At 33.7% G+C, this 22726-nt stretch overlaps 1 protein-coding gene and 1 long non-coding RNA gene across 8 annotated transcripts; both read left to right on the top strand.

Annotated features, from left to right (window-relative positions):
• Positions 1 to 9329: 9329 nt before the first annotated feature.
• LOC137819647 (uncharacterized) lies at positions 9330 to 13795 on the top strand. 5 transcript variants are annotated; one of them, XR_011082356.1, is made up of 8 exons: positions 9333 to 9804; positions 9922 to 10063; positions 10701 to 10769; positions 11418 to 11551; positions 12132 to 12246; positions 12527 to 12691; positions 12792 to 12921; positions 13626 to 13795. It is a non-coding gene; the product is annotated as an uncharacterized lncRNA (long non-coding RNA). The 5 variants fall into 5 exon arrangements; XR_011082358.1 differs by lacking the exon at positions 12132 to 12246 and having other exon boundaries at positions 9330 to 9804; positions 12763 to 12921; XR_011082359.1 differs by lacking the exon at positions 12132 to 12246 and having other exon boundaries at positions 9334 to 9804; positions 13617 to 13795.
• Positions 13796 to 15512: 1717 nt separating this feature from the next.
• Positions 15513 to 22493, top strand: LOC137819720 (protein HIGH CHLOROPHYLL FLUORESCENCE PHENOTYPE 173, chloroplastic). 3 transcript variants are annotated; one of them, XM_068623670.1, is made up of 13 exons: positions 15513 to 16272; positions 16429 to 16641; positions 16861 to 17065; positions 17348 to 17423; positions 17554 to 17689; positions 17802 to 17906; positions 18086 to 18166; positions 20610 to 20699; positions 20804 to 20869; positions 21525 to 21581; positions 21955 to 22032; positions 22109 to 22156; positions 22239 to 22493. In XM_068623670.1, exons 1-13 carry the CDS (start codon positions 15745 to 15747, stop codon positions 22308 to 22310), a joined length of 1755 nt encoding a protein of 584 aa, XP_068479771.1. In that variant the 5' UTR covers positions 15513 to 15744; the 3' UTR covers positions 22311 to 22493. The 3 variants fall into 3 exon arrangements, 1 of the variants encoding a protein (XP_068479771.1); XR_011082382.1 differs by having other exon boundaries at positions 15642 to 16272; positions 21529 to 21581; XR_011082383.1 differs by having other exon boundaries at positions 15642 to 16272; positions 21513 to 21581.
• Positions 22494 to 22726: the final 233 nt, after the last annotated feature.

Here is a 22726-nt window from a genome sequence, read left to right as displayed (position 1 = left end):
AACTAAAATGAGTTTTATGAGTGATTATTTTAATATACAATTTCGTTTTTTTCAAATATATTCTATATTATTTCTTCGATATTTTCTCGTTCAAATTACAAATTGCAAAATAAAGAGAGAGAATAATAACAGAATATTTATTTAAATAAATATAAAATTAAAATGTATATAAATATCAAATTTTAATAAGATAATATAACAAAAAGTTTGCGTGTCTCCGTTATAAGGATGCTTTATTTCTATCTAATCTTTATTAAGTAGTTTTTAATAAATTTGTTTATCTTTATTGTTCTTTTAATCTCATTATGGGTTGATTTACATATTAATTTTTTAAAATCTGATTATTTTTATTTATACTACAAAAATACATTATATTAATTTTAGTTTTAAATATACATTAAATAAACAAATTTATTTTATATAATTTTCTTTATTATATAGAAATAAAATAAATAAATTATTTATTAAGTATTGTACTAAAAATATTAAATATTGAAATAAAACAAAAGTATTATATTATAATATATTTATATATATTTATATATATTTATATATATATATATATATATTAAAATAAATAAGATTTTGTAACAGTAATATCTGTCCGTTGAAACAAACTCAAACTAAGAAATATTTCAGTTTTAAAAAGTGTATTTTTTTATTAATGTATTTATCCATGAATGGTTCTTCTATATTTTTCATAAAACACATCATTTTTTGGGTTTTTAAAATTTTCAAAATGACAGAAAAATTACATATGAAACATTTAAAATATAAACGAATATGTAATAGTTAATTAAATAATATTTACATCATAAAAAATAAAAATATTTTGTTTTTCCCAAAGTTTCTTAATGCAATAATTGTGATTTTATAAAGTAATTTTTATCTTTTTATTAAAAAAACAATAAATTTAAGTATATGTATTACATGCAATACAATTAAAATGTTTTAAAATTATATAAAAAAAATTAGGATGATGACATGTATACAAAAATTAACAATATAAAGAGAGAGATCATAAAGAAAGAGAAGATAAATGAATAAGGATGGTGGAGGAGTGACAAATTATATTTATAGAATTATTTTAAAATATCAATTAATTTAAAAGAATGGGAGAGAATGTTGTAAGGTATGAGCCTCAGACACTTCTGTTAAATGGGCGTATCCGTGTCGGACACACGTATCAGTGTCGACACTCGTAGGACACTTATCGGTGAAGCATTTAATTCAAAAAATATTTGTTGGATTTTTTAAAATTCTAACACGGTCCTGACACAATTTTAAAAGGTATAAATACAATAATTTTCTAAAAGCTCTAATTTATTGTATAAATTTTTATTATGATTATAAAAATAAAGAACAAATTCTTTTGAACCAGTCATGAAAAATATCTTTATGCTCCCAAAAGAATCTGAAACATACTTTTGCACATAAATATTTATTTTCAATTTATATAATTCAAAATTATATAATATATAGATCCGTGTCACCGTGTCCTACATTTTAAAGATTATACATATCTTCGTGTTTATATCTGTGTCGTGTCAGTGTTTGTATCCGTATGTGTGCTACATAGGTTGTAAGTCACTACAATTCTCATTCTTTATTTCTTTTTTTTTTCTTATATATATATATATAGAGAAAAGTGCGTGAGCCATGTTTTAAAACAATCTAAATTTTAAATTATAATATTATAAAAAAATATAATTTGATATTATAGTAAATATATAAAACACAATATAAGTTCTACAATCATTAATAATTTAAAATGCTTAAAAGAAGTAAAAATTACATTGAAGAACAATAACTGAAATTAATAATTATGAAGTTGACACAATTTTAAAAAATAAATTTACAAAAAGTAAAGAACTATGAATTTTAGAAGAATAAACATTAATTATATTTGAATAAAATAAACTAAATATGATATAAATAAGATGAATAAATCATAACCATAAATTGTTCAAATCTCAACAAAGTGAGAGAGGAATTTAAGAAAATTGTTGTTTAAGTTTGAACAAAGTGAGATAGAAATTAAGGAAAGTAAGAAATAATAAACAATAATATAAAATAATCATTCCTCATAAAAGAAGAATAACTCGAATTTCGTTAGTTAATTCGTTTACATGTGTTTCAAAGACAATTTTGTCACTTTCTTTGAAGACGTTTAACCTATAGAAATTATTTCATCCACCTCCAATTTTTGTTGATTTATTTGTCCCATTTTTTTCATTATTTTACACTTTTCAAATTTGAGATGGCCATGAAGTTAATAGATTTTGTACCTGAGTGGAGAGATGGGGCCCAGGCACGGTCGGTTGACGTGGTGTAATTGCTAACGTGTTGATCTTCTTCTCCTCTGGTCGATTGTTCTTTCTTGCTGTCCCCTTTGGTCGGTCGTCCCTTCGTGCTATCAACTTCGGTCGGGCGGGGGAGGGTACCTGCGAAGGCACTCCGACGCTCAAGTAAGTATGAGATTCTAAGCGCAGTTTCGTAAGTGAATGAAAACGTACCTTTCTCTGGCTTGAGCACAGTATTTATAGGATTGCCTAATGGGCTTTCTATCCCTTGGGCTCAGGGTGGTTATGGATATGTCTTGTCAGTCGTGCTCCGGAATACCCGGGGAACATATCTTCTCTAAACGCATATTCCTTATTCTTCGGAGGTGTATCTTAACCACCTTAGCTTGTCACATAAATGCCCTTACATTTAGTGTGTATACGGCCGGTCGGCCACGTGCGTTCGTTTCCATTTAGTGTATAAGGTTGGTCGGCCACGTGCGTTCGTTTCCATTTAGTGTATAAGGCCGGTCGGCCACGTGCGTTCGTTTCCATTTAGTGTATAAGGCCGGTCGGCCACGTGCGTTCGTCCGGTGCCTACCAGTACACTTGCCCCCCAGGCTCGAGGTGAATAAAAGCCGAAGAGTCGTAATAATTGTTGTGCCTTTCGAGTTGTCAGACATTAAATTTAACGGAATGACGGGACGTTCGCATTAGCGAAGAATATTTTCGGTTAGGCATCGGACAAGCGGCCTGCCTGCATGGAGCACCCCTGGAGGACGACCAGTACGACAGAAAAAATAATAGTTGATGGAAAGCTGGTGTCGATCAACCCCGATGATAATGTAAATGAGGAGGCCGAGGGGGAGACCCCTGGCCCGCAGCCTGATGCCTCTTTTGAAGAGTTAATGAACAATGTGGCATAGAAAATTGCTGGACCCGACATGTGGGCAATGCACACTTGCATAAATAATTCTGATTACATTAAAGTAATAAGATAATTCTGATGCCGAACGAGGTATAAATAAGTGAATAATTCTGATGCCGAACGAGGCATAAATAAGTGAATAATTCTGATGCCGAACGTGGCATAAAAAAGTGAATAATTCTGATGCCGAACGAGGCATAAATAAGTGAATAATTCTGATGCCGAACGTGGCATAAAAAAGTGAATAATTCTGATGCCGAACGTGGCATAAAAAAGTCTGATTACGTTAAGGTAATAATTCAGATGCCGAACGAGGCATAAGATTGAGTAAATAATTCGGATGCCGAACGTGGCATAATAATTATGATTACTTTGAGGTAATAATATAATTCTGATGCCGAACGAGGCATAAATAAGTGAATAATTCTGATGCCGAACGAGGCATAAATAAGTGAATAATTCTGATGCCGAACGTGGCATAAAAAAGTCTGATTACGTTAAGGTAATAATTCAGATGCCGAACGAGGCATAAGATTGAGTAAATAATTCGGATGCCGAACGTGGCATAATGATTACTTTGAGGTAATAATATAATTCTGATGCCGGACGAGGCATAAATAAGTGAATAATTCTGATGCCGAACGAGGCATAAATAAGTGAATAATTCTGATGCCGAACGTGGCATAAAAAAGTGAATAATTCTGATGCCGAACGTGGCATAAAAAAGTCTGATTACGTTAAGGTAATAATTCAGATGCCGAACGAGGCATAAGATTGAGTAAATAATTCGGATGCCGAACGTGGCATAATAATTATGATTACTTTGAGGTAATAATATAATTCTGATGCCGAACGAGGCATAAATAAGTGAATAATTCTGATGCCGAACGTGGCATAAAAAAGTGAATAATTCTGATGCCGAACGTGGCATAAAAAAGTCTGATTACGTTAAGGTAATAATTCAGATGCCGAACGAGGCATAAGATTGAGTAAATAATTCGGATGCCGAACGTGGCATAATAATTATGATTACTTTGAGGTAATAATATAATTCTGATGCCGAACGAGGCATAAATAAGTGAATAATTCTGATGCCGAACGAGGCATAAATAATCGTTTGGTATCGGATTTCGGCGCCATGAAGGGCGCGACTGACGAAGTAAACCGGCCGTTCTTCAAAATTAATTTCTTGCACTAAGACTGAGCTGACGGCTTCGTGTGACACGGCGAGGTAGACTATGATGGGTTCCCGTGCGTCCGGTTTCTGGATGACCGGCGGGGTTGATAAAAAGGTTTTCAAATCGTGGAAAATTTCTTCACATTCGGTCGACCACTCGAAGCGGAATGCTTTTTTCAGTAGTCGGACGATTGGCCTCGTTCGTTCGGCGAGTTTAGGAACAAATCTGGATAGTGCGGTGAGTCGGCCGATAAGTCTCTGAATTTCCTGAATGGAGTTGGAACTTCGCATTTCGGAGATAGCTTTGCACTTCTCGGGTTAGCTTCTATGCCTCTATGAGTTAGCATAAAACCTAAGAACTTCCCCCCTTCGACGCCGAACGCACACTTGTCCGGGTGTGCTACGGGGGCGTGTACGCCGAACGGGGCTTTCGCTGCGTTTTCGCGAAGTTTGGCTACGGTCAGTGTGGCGTTTGTAATCGTTACGGTACGACCGGTCGACACCACGGGAAGGACGGTCAGTATTCCGTGGTGGGGATCTTGAACTCCTTGTCCTCTTGACGAACTGCCGTAAATGGCCAGCTTGGATGAGTTCTTCAATTTTATCCTTCAAAGTTTGACATCCTTCGGTCGTGTGACCGAAATTCTGATGGTATTGACAACGCTTAGCAGTATCTGCATTCGGTGGTGTTTGATACTGCTTCAATGTCGGGATTAGGTCCGTTTGTAGTGCTTCATCTAGGGCTCGTCCCCTCGGCACAGTTAAAGGGGTGTAACTGTTAAACCTGGGAGTGGTTCAGACGGTTCGTTCGGTTTCGACTTCTCTTTCTTTACTTTGGGTTTGGTCTTTAAGGGCTCCGAATCCGACAGCTTTGAACCGTTGATGGTAATCAATGTGTTCTTCGATTTGCATGAATTTGGTTGCTCGAGTTCGAAGGTCCTCCATGTCTTGAGGTGGTTTCTTGATGAGACTTTCAGTGAAACGGCTCGGTCGGATGGCCGAGACCAAATGGTGCAATGCAACCTCTTGTTTGAGCCCTCGGATGTTCATGCATGCTTTGTTGAACCTATCTAGAAAGGTTCTAAGAGATTCACCTTTTTCTTGTTGTACCGCTAGGAGAGACATGGAGGACATGTGATGCGGTCGGCTAGTGGCATATTGAGTGGAGAATTTTGCGGCTAGGGTGTCAAAATCGTTAATGGAGTTTGGAGGCAGCTCTGTGAACCAGGTAAGAGGTTCTCCCTGGAGCGACGTGGGAAATACTTTACACCACACATTGTTATCTGTGGTATACAAAGTCATTTGCGTCTTGTAGACATTTAAGTGTTCGTCCGGGTCGGTCGAGCCGTCACAGAGTTTAATGACGAGGCCTCTCCATTTGTCAGGAAGTGGAGTGGTGATAATTTCGTCTGTAAAAGGATGACCCCTTTTCCTTGACTTTCTTTCGACTGTTTCAGCTCTGGAAGCAGGATTGGTATTGGCAGGTGTAGGTATGCGAGAGGCGGTTCGGTCGGCCATATGGGATTGGCCTTCTCGTTCGGGATTATCGACCTGTTGTTGGAGTCGTGCATTCCGCTCTCTTAATAAGGCGATTTCTTCTTCTTGGCGGCGTCTATCTTCTTCTTGGAGGCGTCTATCTTCTTCATGTTGACGATGGTCTTCCATCCCCTTTTGTCGCAGTTCCTCCATCTGAGCTTGGAGGATTTGAATCATAGTCATCTGTTCTGCCATAGCGTCGTTGTTGTTTCTTGTCGCAACCATTATAGCTTCAAAAATTGAAGATTTGCCTCGGCCCCACGGTGGGCGCCAATTGTACCTGAGTGGAGAGATGGGGCCCAGGCACGGTCGGTTGACGTGGTGTAATTGCTAACGTGTTGATCTTCTTCTCCTCTGGTCGATTGTTCTTTCTTGCTGTCCCCTTTGGTCGGTCGTCCCTTCGTGCTATCAACTTCGGTCGGGCGGGGGAGGGTACCTGCGAAGGCACTCCGACGCTCAAGTAAGTATGAGATTCTAAGCGCAGTTTCGTAAGTGAATGAAAACGTACCTTTCTCTGGCTTGAGCACAGTATTTATAGGATTGCCTAATGGGCTTTCTATCCCTTGGGCTCAGGGTGGTTATGGATATGTCTTGTCAGTCGTGCTCCGGAATACCCGGGGAACATATCTTCTCTAAACGCATATTCCTTATTCTTCGGAGGTGTATCTTAACCACCTTAGCTTGTCACATAAATGCCCTTACATTTAGTGTGTATACGGCCGGTCGGCCACGTGCGTTCGTTTCCATTTAGTGTATAAGGTTGGTCGGCCACGTGCGTTCGTTTCCATTTAGTGTATAAGGCCGGTCGGCCACGTGCGTTCGTTTCCATTTAGTGTATAAGGCCGGTCGGCCACGTGCGTTCGTCCGGTGCCTACCAGTACAGATTTCATATTCGAATTACGTATATAAGTCGCAAATGGAAGATGCAAATTTTGTTAGGTAATATTAATGTAATTTAGATCGCATGTAAATTTTAAAAAAATCTTAAATAAAAATAGTAAAGGAAAAATAATCAAATGAGTTGATTGAAAGTTGAAAGGAGTTAGAGTTACTTCAAAAGGATGGTATGGACCATCGAGAACAAATTCATTCCTCTTTAGACGACTTATGCATCTTGCGACTATAAATGGTGAATACTAACTTTTAAAAAAATAATATAAAAATAAGAGTTTGCCACATATCGAAAAAGAATACGATGGTTTCCTTTAAAACCATACAATGTTTGTAAGTCAAAACATCCATAAGTAATTTGTGGTTTAAGAATGTTCATATTATAACTAACTATATATACATTCTCTTTATGGTCTTCTAATAACCATTCGTGATTAAGCTCCCCTTTAAACTGGACAATAAATACATAATCCACATTGCCAAATTACTTGTAAATTATTGTATACATGTACAAAATTATCTAAACTTGTTAAGAGCGAAAAAGATAATGACTGATAAAAGCAAAAAACATACCTAATGTTGGAAACTCATGCACCCAAAGAAGTCTTTATTGTCTCGATCATTGTTTGTGTGCTCATCATTTGTCCTTAATTGAATAATACAAAGAGAGTAGAAATGCAAAGAATGCATAGAGAAATAAGGAATAGACAATCGGGTAAGAGATGTTAACAGATCATAGAAGGGTAATGATTGTTTAATGATTAATGTGGTGTAATAAATGTCATATTTGTATTCCAACTGTAGTAAAGGTAGCATTAAATTAACTGCACGATTTCAAGAGGGGATGGTTGAAGAGTTCCTTATTTGAAGAGTGAACGGTTTGGAAGTTGTGTGTGATTAAATGAATAATTAAATAATATGTATTAAATAAACAAACAAAACGGCATATTAATAACATATACCCTTTTATTTATTAGTTTTTTATACCGAAATTATCACTCTCAATGGAATTTTATTTATTTTAATATACGAGTCTAGTTAAGTTCAATGATAACTGCAAAAATATAAGACATTGCATCTTTAGACAACATATGAACATGGTATAGCAGTGAAGAATCAAAAGTTAAGAATAATATTTTGGTATAACAGGCTTGTTTTGAATGTTAACCACGTGGAAAAAAGTGAACACATTCTTAATAATAAAGTAAGTTGTAATAGAAAATATGTAAACCTATATATAAAAATGAAAATTGAAAACATATGTTTGAGCACTTCATATTATTAAATAAACAAAATTGAAGTAAGGCATCAAAGTGTCAATTAGAGCAAAGTATTGTAATCGAGTTCAACACTAAATTCCATCTTACAAAAATATTAACACTTTATTAAGTTGTAGTACCTCTTCCTTTGTGATTTTTCTTATGAAAAGCAACCAGTATAATTTTTCTTTTCCCTCTTGCATTTTTTTTATCATCTGAATGAATAAATGAAGCCAAAGAATTAGAAAACAAACACTATATATACAAAAAACAAAACATAGTTTCGACAAAAACAAATTATAAAATAAACCTCACCATTGTTTATTTCAGATAACAATATCCTATTGGGAATGACATGTGCTACAAATAGTGATACATGAATAAATTCATATGCATATACAATTAAATTTGTACTATGAGTAAAAAATGTAAGAAAAATGTTCAATTGATGCGTTAATAACTAACCATGAACTTGGTGAGTTAACAAACGTTGTGCATTATCCATTGTTTCAATACTTGACAATGATTGTGTACTTTAATCCATGATGTTCAATTCATTGTCACAAGTCATGTCTTGAGAAAGAGACAAACTTTTGTTAATAACTTGAAAGGTTTGAGGATATCAATACTAACTTAGTATATAAATGTATTTAGTCAACAACATAATTGTCAAATAAGGTACACTTCATTTGGAAGTTGTTGCAAAGAAATCAAAGGTGGTTAAACAACAACAAATTGCAACATTTAAAGTTTTACTTCTCAAAGAAAACAATATCTTACCCATCAGCTTCAATGGATATAATAATCAACTTTGTTGTAAAATGTTTTTATGAAATTAAAACTTAATCAAACTGATTATGACTTTATCATCGGAGTACATTGCAGGTATATCCACTCAACCGGGAGTGAGCTCAAGTACACATAGTCGATAATCACTACAAAAAAATGTGTAAAAAGTGGCGGTTTTAATATGGCAGTTATTGATAACCGCCACAAATTTCAGTATAATACGTCATTTCATTAACCGCCATAATTATCTTTCAAATTATGTCATTTTTAATTGTCATAATTTTCCTTCAGAATTGAAAACTTGCTTTATTCCTTTATTCCTATATTCACATTTTTAACTTGATTTAAAAATCCTTCAATTTTTCACTTGAAAAATGAATTTTTTTTTAAAACTTAAGAAAATAACTTTTTTTTGAATTTCATTTTGAAAACCAGAGTGAACCCTAACTTTAACGCTTTCACTCTCGTCCTTCTCTCTACCTCACATCACACGAACCTTAGCGCTGGCTGCTTCCACACGAATCGAGCGCTCTCTGCCTCACACAAACCCTAGCGCTTCAATTTTTCACTTGAAAAATGAATTTTTTTTAAAAACTTAAGAAAATAACTTTTTTTTGAATTTCATTTTGAAAACCAGAGTGAACCCTAACTTTAACGCTTTCACTCTCGTCCTTCTCTCTACCTCACATCACACGAACCTTAGCGCTTGCTGCTTCCACACGAATCGAGCGCTCTCTGCCTCACACGAACCCTAGTGATGTATGCCTCACACGAACCCTAGTGATGTATGCCTCACACAAACCCTAGCGCTCGCTGCCTCACACGAACCTAGCGTTATCTGCCTCACACGAACCCTAACGCTCTTTGCCTCCATATGAACCCTACCGCTCTCTGCCTCACAAAACCCTACTCTCTCTGCCTCTACACGGAACCGATTTGAAGGTAATTAAATGCTCGCGCGTTCTCTTATCAATGTCGACCATCGGTTTTGTTTGATGTTTAGGATTTGTCATGTGATTCTATTTGTGTATTTCATTATGTGTTTCATCTTTTTACTAGGTAGCTAAAGAGCAATTGAAGCAAGTTATCACAGAGGCGGCAGGGGAGAAAGAGTTTCCTCAGACTTCTTGTGACAGTAAGTGCCTTGGTTGTGTCTATGTTTAGCGGGAATCAAAGTCATCAGACTTCAAGGGTGTTTCAGGTGCGCATATGTATCTTTGTATGAGCATGCACTTTATAATAATTATAACACTGTACAATTCGAACAAAGTAAAAGAATGTAAAATCCCTTGTTGTATTCCTTATTTTGTGCTTTATGTTTTTTCTTTTCATATTTTTGATGGCACTGCATTAGTTTTTTTGTGTCTTGATTTTTTAATTTTTCTACACAATATGCATACCTCCCAATCGTTTAATTGTAAGGCATACATTGGAAGATCCGATATAAACCTTTATGTACCATTTGTTAGAAGACTGCCTAATCATTGTTGGTAGTTGAGGAAGTTGACTTATCTTAGAAGTTCTCATTCAGTGTGTTTGGTGGCATCACTCGTCTGATTAGAATTCCAAAGTCTCTACATAAATATGAACTAACAACAATTAATCTTCGTTTTCCTTTGTCTGAATTAATTTTATTTGTTGAATTTGAATTTCCTTTTTGGCATCTAAATACACTCAAGCTATTTATCACTGTCTAGAGGGCAGTTGTCCTGTTATGAATATTAGTTATATTGAATGTTATAACTGGTGGCTAAATTTAATCTCGTGCAATCTTTTTTTGGGACATAATCATCGATAACATCTCTAATGAAGCTAACATGTGAATTTTCATTCTGCAGCTGTTGTCACTGATAGAATTCGAGAAGCTCATCGAAATGAGTATGCTCCATTAATGATGTTATTTCCAGGTTATCATCCTCTTTGCTCTTTTTTTGGAGAGGGATTGATCAAATTTATTCTTTCAATATTTGGTAGTGTTTGGTATCCTGTTGTGTCCAATATATAAAAAAATTATATAATCTTAAGAAGATGAAGCCACAGTAGTTGGCAGTTTTTATAAGTTATTAAATTTTTTTTACCCCTACCCACCTCTTTGTTCTCTATTATATTAAGAGGAAGGTATTGATTTTGTATATACTGGCGCATAAAATTATTGATGTGGATTTTTCTACTTTTATTTCAACTTGTATTTATAATGAAATTAATTTTTTATGATTATAGTTGTTGTATTTCTTGACCTTTTATCCTATTTGTTAATACTAAATCCATGTTCTCATCCACAGGCAGAAGTTTATGTTTTTAGTTCACTCTTTTCTCTATAAAATCCATTTTCAACCTAAAGATTCATTAGTTATGTTCACTTCTTAGTGGCCACACCTCTCATTTCTGTATCTTAAAATATAATTCTGTAGCTTTAAGTTCTTCATGTTTATTAATTTATTCTGCTGCTATTAATTGTTGCATATGGTTACAGTAGTCGAAGTTTATCAGTTTCTTTCACTCATTTCTATTTATCATTTACAATCACTTAATTTAATGATATGGGTATTCTACAGAAGGTACAACCACAGATGGAGAGTTCCTCCTTCCATTCAAGACTGGTGGTTTTTTAGCAAAGGCACCAGTACTTCCTGTGATTTTAAGATATCATTACCAGAGATTTATCCCTGCCTAGGATACCATATCTGGGGTAAATACTTAAATAGTAATGAAATGACACGTTTTTTGCTGGATTCTGATTATAAAAGCCAATCTTATACCCAATATATAAATTGTTCTATTTCGATAACTGTTATATTTTGAATCTAGAGGTGTACCTAAGGTTTGAATTCTATATAGTTACTTTTTCTAGAATGTTCTTCTGAAAGTATGATGCCATGTCTGAAATTGTGAGAAAGGTAGTGGAACTCTTTATTCTCACTTGGCTTCATACTTGCTAGTTGATAGTGCAATTTCTTTTTATTTTTTCTTTTGCGTGAGTAGCTCAAAAACATTCTTTCTGCATGTGTAAAGCGTAAAAAGTTGTAGTGCGTTTTAGAACAGAGACCAGCTTTTGTCCTTCAAAGGATGTTGTGTTAACCATCTAGGAGAAACGATTTGTTTCTGCTATTACTATTCTTATTTTAATTTTATCTGCTCATTTTCTATAAGAAACTCTAATAAAATTTAATTCTTTGAAATCTTTTGGTAATTTCTATTGTATAAATTGTCATCTTTCTTAGTAACATTTGTTTTTATTCTTTTATTTAAGTGTACATTTACATTGGCAGGTGCGGCATGTGATATTTCTCCTGTGTCAGTTTGTGAATTATATGGACGTGATCCAATTACCTGTTTACCATCCCTCAGAACAAGAGATGAATGATCATGTTTCAAGACTGAAATGTGATACCATAAAATCTAGATTGATTCTATATTATCTAAAAGGAAAGACAAACAATTCTAGCTAATTTGCAATAATACCAAACAGTAAAATAAAGTCCTAAAATTAGTTTATAACGTAACTCCCAAAATTAGTATTAATCTATATCAACCAATTAAGGCTTTTTTTTTATTTATGAGGAATCCACTAAAATAATTATTTTAGATGTTTCAAGATGAATCTAATGTAACAGAATGTTTTCATGGATTGAGAAACCTGCTAAATACACTGATATTTTTTCAGAGATTCCATGATGGACCCTACAACTGTATTTGGAATGATTTTCGGAAGTGAAGTTTTTGAAGAATATATTGGACAACTTGCACTGGCTTCTTTAACATTATAGAGATTGATGAAGACATACAGGATCCTGAAGTTCAGAGGCAAAAAATTCAAGAAAAGATGAAGGTTTTTTTTTTCTAGTTCTTTATGATGGTTTTCCCAAATCCTTTGTACTGCTGCCCCTCATATTTTAGTAGCTGGAACTGTTTCTTTGATGTAACCGTAGGCATGGCAGAAGGAAAGGGTGCAGAAGCTTTCAGCAATTCTGAAAGACCGACTTCAACTGTCTCTTGTTGGTCAAGAAGAAGAATTTACTGCATGGGCAAAGTCAGAAGCTCGTAGGCTCTCTAAAGCTGGTAAATTCCTCTGTTTATGGTGTAATTTTAGTAATGTATTATTCAAAAGTTTCAATAATTGAAACATTTTCATTTTCAAAAGTGTTAATTTATTGTCTATGCCACGTGCATTCTACACTTCTCTTTCAATTGGGACCTATCTTTAGCACTATTTGAGGTTGTAATATACAAGGGACTGAAATAAATTATAATGATTTATGGATATAAATTATAATGATTTATGGATGTAATATAAGTTTTAAGTTTTATTTCACAGAAATTTGTTTTAGAGGTGCAAATATTAAGTTTTTCTTTTCAGTTTTGAAATATAATTAGTATTCTTGAAATAAATTAAAACATATATTCATTTTGCTGTAATTTAGAATCTTCAAGAATGCTTCAACATGCTATAGAAATTACATTATTTTTTTAGTCAAAGGAGATGTCCAAATAATGTCTAATTTGTAAGCCTATTATGCTAGCAAATCAGGTCTGTTGTCCTAGATTTCTGTAGTTGAATTATTAGGATTCTTACTATGCTACAATGTTATTAAGTTGTGCCAAGCTTGTACTAGTTGTGCCGCATTTCTTCTTGAGCTTAAGTACAATTTCAGGTATTTGAATGATGAATCTATCCCATGGTTGTAAAATTTTATTCTAATACTGTTTTCATTTATTTTTTAAAAATTGTCGATTAATTGTGAACATATTTTAAGTTATTTCAGGTACCGGATGTTGGAAGTGGTGCTTAATTGATGATGATGTATTGATCATGATGATATACAGGACTGCCTTGTACTTTTGAACAATTATGTGTTATTTTAAACTTTATTAGGGATGCATGAACTTTTTGTGTTTTAATTTTCAATGAAATGAATGGATGATTATAACTTTATACATTGTTTTATTTTATTATGAAAAAGTGGTGGTTAAATTTTATAATTGTATAAAACAAATTATAAAAAAAATATTATAAAATAGTGGTGGTTAAATTTGGGTTTATGTGTTTTAATTTTCAATTACATATAAATTTTGAACATTATTATGTGTGCTTTAATTTTCAATGAAATGAATGGATGATTATAACTTCATACATTATTTTATTTTATTATGAAAAAGTGGTGGTTAAATTTTATAATTGTATAAAACAGATTATAAAAAAGTGGTGGTTAAATTTTATAATTGTATAAAATAGATTATAAAAAAGTTGTGGTTAAATTTTATTTATTCATAATTAGAATTACGTCAGTTAAAATCGCCACTACTTATGTATATTATAGTGTCAGAATCTTCTTCAATGAATGTAAATTACGACGGTTATAACTGACAGTACTTACATATAAAAACTGTCACTACTTACACTATGTTTAAAGTGGCGGGTGTTGCGGCGGGTAGCATAAAACCGCCACATAAAACTTTGTGGCGGCCAGTTCTATGGCGGTTTGGGAAACCGCCACAAGCGTATATTGCGGCGGTTATAAACGCCAATTTATACGAAAATAACCGCCACAATATACACTTTTTTTTGTAGTGAATGAGCCAAAGTCCACTAAGTTGAGAGAGTCCAAGTTCATCTAGCAAAAGTCCAACACAACCAATCTAGTGACCGGAAACTCAAAGCAGTCAGCGAGATACCGGAAAGTCGTGAGGAGGAGAGGAAAAATAGTTATTTACTTCAAAGATCACATAAGAACAAAAAGTTTAAGTCATTCATATGATTAAAGTGAGTAGAAGTTTTATTCTTGGTCAATCACAAACATTTATTTTAATATTTAACTAATTTTATTAGCATAAAATATTAAATAATAAATTTTATTAGGATTAATTTACTCAGAAAAATTAAATAAACATTAGTAATATATGTACATAACATAAAAATATTAATAGAATTTTAAAAAACTCTAGCCGTTTTTGAAAAACAAAATGATCCTGTTAGTTTAACTCAGATTGCCACGTTTAATAGAGATCTAATATTTGAAAAAAATACATATTTGAAAAAATTGACTTAAAAGTTGGAATTAAGTATTTTGTGTAAAATATTTACACGATCATTGCATTTTAATGAAATTTTATGATATTTACAGAAAATGGTAATACAAATATAGATATATAACTAATAAATTGTTTAAGTAAATTTCTTTATAATGTATTTGTTTAACGTAAGTTTTAATTTTTTTTAATTATCCTAAAAATATTAATTAAAAATAGTAAACAAAAACTATGACGAATATATTCATAATATTTAATTAAAAAAACAGTAATGTCTAGCACAAACATTCACACGGATAAAAAATACGTATAATCTCTAAAATATAAAATACGCGAACACAAATTTATGTATTATATAATTATAAATTATATAAATTGACAATAAAGATTTTATGTGTAAAAATATGTTTTAAATTTTTTTTTAGCAAAAAGATGTTTTCCTAACTCGTTATTTTGTTACTTATTTTTTATAATCATAATCAAAATTTATACAATAAATTTAAGTTTTTAAAAAATATGTTAGAATGTTACTATAATTATAAATTTAATAAATATTTTTTTTTGAAGTTGATATGGATAGAGGTGTGTATTTGAGAAGGACATAACACCGAAGTGTTGGAGTTAGTGAAGTGGTAGACGTGGAAGCATTGAGTTCTGAATTGTCCCGGCTATTATCCAATCCAAAATTATGTGGTCAAAATTATTCCTTGACAGGTCTACGTGTCTGTTTTTTAACGTATGAACACGGGCCACTCATCACATTTTCTGGTTACAATGTACAAGCGTAAGAAAGCCGAAACAAAACTAGCTGAAAAGCTTTTGTGGAAGCACATTCACCTGAATTTGGGTTGAATCATGAATGCTGCAGCAGCTTCAGCAACAGTAGCTAATAGCAGTTTTTACTCACAGACACAGTGCAGATTATCCTCGGATCTTCGAGGTTCGATTCCATTCTCTAAAGTGAAACGTTTCCTATTCCTCAACGACGTTCATCCACGGAAGTCTGGGCTGGTGCTAGTGCCCAGGGCTGCTGATGGCAAGGACAGCAATGAGGGCGGCGATGAGGTAGAAAAGCAGCAGCGTGTGATGCAACAACCACCGGTGTCGCTTAGCCTGGATGACGTGAACCCCGTGGGACTGGGTCGAAGATCGCGGCAGTTATTCGATGAGGTTTGGAGAAAGTTCTCGGGATTGGGTCAGATTTCTAGAACCATCCGCTCTGATGATCAGGAGGCTCTCGATGCCCTTCTCGTCCGCGAAGGTCCCATGTGCGAGTTCGCAATTCCTGGCGCTCAGAATACAACTGTGCTCGTTGTTGGTGCCACTAGCCGCATCGGTCGCATCGTTGTTCGCAAGCTCATGCTCAGGGGTTACTCCGTAAAGGTCCCCAGCCTTTACACACTGCTCTATTTTGTGTTCACTTTATTATTATTATCGCACTCCTTATTAATTAAATTAAATAATACGTGGCTTTCATGATTCAACAGCGATCAACATAAAATGGTCTATGATATTGATTTTTTTTTTTCTGTAATAAAGGCTTTGGTTAGGAGGGCGGATCAGGAGGTGGTAGACTTGCTTCCAAGGTCGGTAGAGATAGTGGTTGGGGATGTTGGTGATCCCACCACTGTCAAGGCTGCCGTAGAAGGTTGCAATAAAATAATATATTGTGCCACTGCACGCTCTGCTATCACTGGGGATCTCTTCCGGGTTGATCATCGAGGAGTTTATAATCTAACTAAAGCATTTCAGGTCTGTCTCCACACTTTGATACCCCTCCTCTACAGACACAAATACACAAGAAGAAAAGGAAAAAACAGTGCCACTTTACATTCCTGCCTTCATGAAAGGAAAATTAGAAAGTTAGAATCCAGACAAATCCCACCCCCATTTGCATATATAGAAATGCCTTTTACATATTAACACAGATCCAATGCTGCCTGGTAAAACTTAAATTGGACATAATTTCAGGATCACAATAACAAATTGGCACAATCACGGGCTGGGAAAAGCAGCAAAAGTAAGCTCTTGATTTCCAAATTCAAATCTGAATCTTCATTGCATGGATGGGAAGTTCGTCAAGGAACTTACTTCCAAGATGTACTTGCCACAAAATATGATGGAGGGATGGATGCTAAATTTGAGTTCACCGAGAATGGAGATGCTGTTTTCTCAGGTATATTTGGTGGATATTAATGAGCCACACCAACAGGTTTTATAATATTTTTTAGGATTTTGTTATGTTCTCTACATATGACATGTTTAGGCAGTTGTTCCTTAAATTATGCTTATCAAGTTTTAGTTAGTTTCTGCATATTTGATTTTTTTTTCCTGTATCAATGTAGAAGAATATCAGTTCACAAAATATACACGCTCTGTTGTTCTTATTTTGACTCCTTATATTTTTTTTAATAACCAACAACTTTTACCCACTCAAATATTTCCATATTGATTTCAGGGTATGTTTTCAATAGAGGAGGCTACGTGGAACTATCAAAAAAGCTTTCCCTACCATTGGGTTATACTCTTGACAGGTATGAAATATTAGATAGATGACTTTTGTGGATAAAATAACCTTCCAAAATGTTCTGTATAATTCTAGTTTGCTAAAATTTGGAAATTCTATAATGCATTCAAGCATAATGAGTTTATCTATAATGATAGGTATGAGGGTCTGGTTCTCTCTGTTGGTGGCAATGGAAGATCTTATGTATTAATTCTAGAAGCTGGTCCTTCAGCAGATCCAAGTCAGAGTAGATTGTATTTTTCAAGAATTAGTACAAAAGTGGGATTTTGTAGGGTAAGAATCATTTTCCTTTTAACAAATTATAATTCTCCTTTCTCACTATCCTGCTTTGAAATTTCATCATTTTTAGAAGCTTTCATATCTCCTGTCTGTATTACTATGACAGGTTAGAGTACCATTTTCATCGTTCCGTCCAGTGAAACCAGATGATCCAGTGTTAGATCCTTTTCTTGTACATACTTTGACGATACGCTTTGAGCCTAGAAGACAGGTTCAATTCCTTACGGCTTTTAAATCACTTTCTTAAACTTAGCTTGTATTTTAGGACCTTGTATTTGTATTTTTAATATAAATTCCATTTTTGCAATATAATTCCCCAACAATTTGTATTTTTATTTTTAAATAGTGTATAATTGCAGTGTGCTGATGCTTTTTTCATTTTTGTTTCAGAAGCCTGTTGAAGTAAATGCAACAATGCAACAGGATTTAAGAAGCTTTAAGCTTATATTGGAATATATTAAAGCCTTGCCTGTAAGTGCTTCAATGCAATTTCTTTTTATTGTGGCATAAGCTACAATGTTGTCATATACTTGTCTAATGTTCATTATATATGTTTTGTAAAGCAATAGTTCAATTGAAAATTACAATTGGACTTGTTAGATGTATGAGGATAATTTAGTTTTTCCCTTTCCTTTTCTACTTGAGATATTAAATTACAAGGATTCTATCAATATTGTGGATTATGGAGTATAAAGAGTGACATTAGTTTATTTTATTATAATCTTTATTTTTCTATTTTGTAAGGCATAGTTATTGTTCCACAAGTGAAAATATTTTACAAATTATGACTATTTTAGGAGAAATCTTTTGGTTAAGCTACACACAAAAGTCCATTCACAAAAACTTCACATTCTAGAAGTCCAATTTTGGCCATAAGTGTGAGTGTTAGGATCCCACCTTGGCTAGATATATGGCCAAAGTAATTGTCCTCCCTTAACTAACTTGAGGTGGGTTAATGAATTCAAGAAAAGATTGTATATGGAGATATCAAGATTGAGTTTGTTAATTCTAATGATCAACTAGCATATATTTTTACTAAATAATTACAAGAACTTAGAATTAATTATATTTGTAATAAGTTTGGTACATACGATTTATATTCACCAACAGGAGGGGAGTGTTACGGGCTTAGGCCCATCTCTTTGTATTTTCTTATTTGTAAGTGCATGACCCTATGTGCTCATACAATAGGGATTTAGCCTATGCCTCTCTTTTATTTTAAAAGGTCTATTGTGGTGAAATATATTGATTCGAAGTTGGCCCTAAAGATTGGAACCATGGAGAATATTGTATAGTAATGGGAGCTAGGGGCTCATTAAATGATGATAGCATGTAAAGGTGGTATGACTAATTTTAATGCAAACTTGTCATTGATTCGAGATACTGCCACCATGATCACTAACATGACCATATCATCCACTGCAACTGTGATCAGAGCCACAAAATCATTGAAATTTAAGTTATTTGAACTAGAATTCTGATCATAAGCAAACTATGTTTCTTCAACATCATTTTGCACAAGTTGAGAAGCAGACTAAGCGAGATTAACAAAAGGTGAACACTGAATCTGAAGACACCTTCTTTCGATACTTTTGCAAATACAACTCCTAAGCAAGGATGAGACCTTTAACTTCCTCAATAGTGATATCTTCAATACAACTCTCAATGAGAGCAATAAAAAAATCAAAATCTTGAGGTAATCCTTCTAGAATAACATCCATGTGCTCACATGGTGTGATAGGATCACCAATAGAAGATAAATAGTCAACTAGAGTGCTTTTAATTTGAAGCAAAAATTCAGCAATAGGTCGATTTTCCATTGATGAATTATTGACAAGCCTTGTTGCGAGTCTGAAGGAGGAAATATGAATGGATTTTATACCATAGTTCCTATGCATGCATGCATTTGAGGAGGGAAAATAAAATCAAACTTGAAGTTGAGCAATATATTCTGAATTAATACTTTTAAGATGGCGATCTTCCTCTACAAGAAAACTTGGAGGGATTCAAGGAGAAACAACATAGTGATGTGCCTTGATGGCAGACTCAATTTGCTGACTAGATAAATGTTTTTGTCATCTAATTTTTCAGTAATCTGATGTGAAAAAGTAGTAGGAGCTGAGATAGGAATCATAGCATCTAACAAAGCTTGTGATGTTTTAGGTTGTGGTTGTGGTGGAGGAGGATGGTCGTAGTAGCCATTACTATGGATCACGTAGTTCTTGATACCATATTAAGAGAAAAGAATGAATAGAGAGAAGAAAACTGATTTAATAGAGTTTTTACAAGTGGTGAGCTTTTGTTTACAACAACTATATCTAGACAACAAAAGCTCATCTAAATAAAGAAAACAATTACAACAATTGCCTAACGCCCAATGAGAGCTATAATTGTCTAACAAAGAACCTGACAGTACCAGTTGTAACTATCAAATATAAAACAGAGAATGACAGTACCAAACTAACATATTACAACTAAAGGAATTATTCACTCACATGGTCCTGCAACCTTTTTAGTTGTTTAAGAATTAACAACTTGGGCTAGTTTATGTTAAGATGGACTTTTTCCCTTCCCCAAAAATATCACTTATTATATTATGCATCCTTTTCATATGTGATTTTAGGTATATTGACATTGTAGAGCTAGTCGTGAAGTGGTATACTGTTACTGCACTCAGTACTTGTAGGCATACAATTTTTCGTTATTTTTTTGCAGATCATGTTCTACTTGTTGCCAACAATGTGAAAAAAGAAAACATTAAAGATTAGTTTTTTTTTTTAAATCAGAAAGAAAGAATGCTATTACATCACTATAAAAGACTCTACCTAACAAGGCATCTAGATGATTTATGTTTTGTTATAATGTTACTGGTATAAGCACACTAATGGTAAATCTCCGTGTGATTGTACTGCAGACTGGACAAGAAACTGATTTTGTCTTAGTTTCATGTTCTGGACTAGGAATTGAGCCTTCCAGACGGGAACAAGTTCTTAAAGCCAAGAGGGTTGGTTTGATTTATTTGTTTTGTTTCTTTTACTTAGTAGAAATTTATTACTTCTTTTTTATTTTTTTGGTCATCTCTGATCATGTTAATGTTGAATTCTCCAGGCCGGTGAGGACTCCCTGAGAAGATCTGGCCTCGGATACACAATAGTTCGTCCTGGTCCATTGCAGGTAAAGTTTCCACTATTGCTCAAAGATAAAAAATGTGATTGATTTAGTTGCAGAAATAGGCAGTGACACTAGATGATACTATGAAATGTCTTTATCTCTAATTGATGTGGGATCTTCAACATTTCCAATCCAATTCATCATAACCAAACACATAGAGATCTACACATAGAGATAGATCGACACCACTTCATTAAAGAGAAACTGAATAGTGACCTTAATACTTATCACTACTTCTTATGTCCCATTTGGGCTTCAGTTAGCAAATATGTTTACCAAAAGTCTTTCCACTGAACGATTTCATGATCTCACGTGCAAGCTGTGAATGATGGATATCCATTCACCAACTTGTGGGGGAGTGTTGTTAGTAGGATATTAAGTGTTCTACTAGAAATTGTTAGAAGATTCTAGAGGTAGAATTATCTATATATGGAGACTAATGTATTGTTTCAAATTAATCAATTGAATAAAATCTTCTCTCGATCAGATTAAAATAATTTTCAAGTTGCATTATTTTGATATAAAATCAGACCTGTGACTAAAAAAGCAATATAATTTGATAATACAATTCCTACATTTAATAATAAATTAAAAAAGTTTGAAGAAATAAAATTTATTGTTCTTTCTCTTGTCAACTAACTTGTAGTTTTTCTGACAGGAAGAACCTGGAGGGCAGCGTGCGCTAATATTTGATCAAGGAAACAGAATATCTCAGGTTAGTCTATTTTATTCTGTGCTAAAGGAGAGTAGCAACACTCTTTTCTACATTCTCTTTTTTATTGATTGAAATTCATGTGGTCTCCCTAGTTTGAAATTAGGAAATGAGGCACATGTTTACCCTATGAACTTCACCCAATAAAGAGAGAGTGCATGAAAAGGGAAGTCTCAGAGTTGCTAGCATTTCTCTTTTATACTATCTTTGTGGTAGTGTTGCCCTCTCTCCCAGTTGCAATCGGATACACATGCCATTTTTTGAAGTTTTTTCTTTCGATCTTTATTTGTTTTGCTTATTGTATTTCATATACTCAAAAACTGTTTTGCATTAAATAACTATCTGTGTAATGCCAGTTGCTAAACTTGTTTTTCAGGGCATCAGCTGTGCTGATGTAGCTGATATATGTGTGAAGGCACTGCATGATACAACTGCAAGAAACAAAAGTTTTGATGTGAGTAAACCTTGTTGGTTTTAAGATTGAACTTTGATCCCAAATGAAACTAAACCTCTTCAACCCTATCCTGTAGGTATGTTACGAGTATATCGCTGAAGATGGAAGGGAGCTTTATGAGCTGGTATGCGAAAGATGATTGATCGCATTTTTCTAAATAGAAAAAGTATGATGAATATAAACTGGTTATTTTTGTGTCTGCTTAGGTTGCACACTTGCCCGACAAAGCAAATAACTACTTGACACCAGCACTCTCGGTCTTAGAGAAGAATACCTGATCATCCCTTGTTGAGAGAAAATACTTTGCAGAAGTAAGATTTCATAAATTTGCTACCTGTGTTCTGCCTCTACGTGACTTCCTAGAGTTATTCATGTAATTATTTTTCCTCTGTATATATTCTTGTATAACCCCAAACAACGAGTTGAGAAATTAAATATATTTATAAATTCATCTTTGAAAATTGAAACTATATGAAAATATGGATTTCAATGATTAAAATGCATCATGTCAATCAGTGATATGGATATGTACACCTTACCTTATATAATAAACAATAGCTAAAGTATAATCTTTGTCGCAATAAATATATTGATTTCATTTTCAGACTCTTTAAATTGGATTTTAATTTGTTTGTTTATTTTAAAAGTGAGCACTTTTGGTTTTTTGCCAGGATACATTAAAAGGGGATGGTTA

This window comes from Phaseolus vulgaris, chromosome 10 (genome assembly GCF_000499845.2).
Source record: "Phaseolus vulgaris cultivar G19833 chromosome 10, P. vulgaris v2.0, whole genome shotgun sequence".
Classification (NCBI taxonomy): Eukaryota; Viridiplantae; Streptophyta; class Magnoliopsida; order Fabales; family Fabaceae; genus Phaseolus; species Phaseolus vulgaris.
Note: the sequence above shows the minus strand (reverse complement) of the source record. Positions and strands in the feature narration are given on the sequence as shown.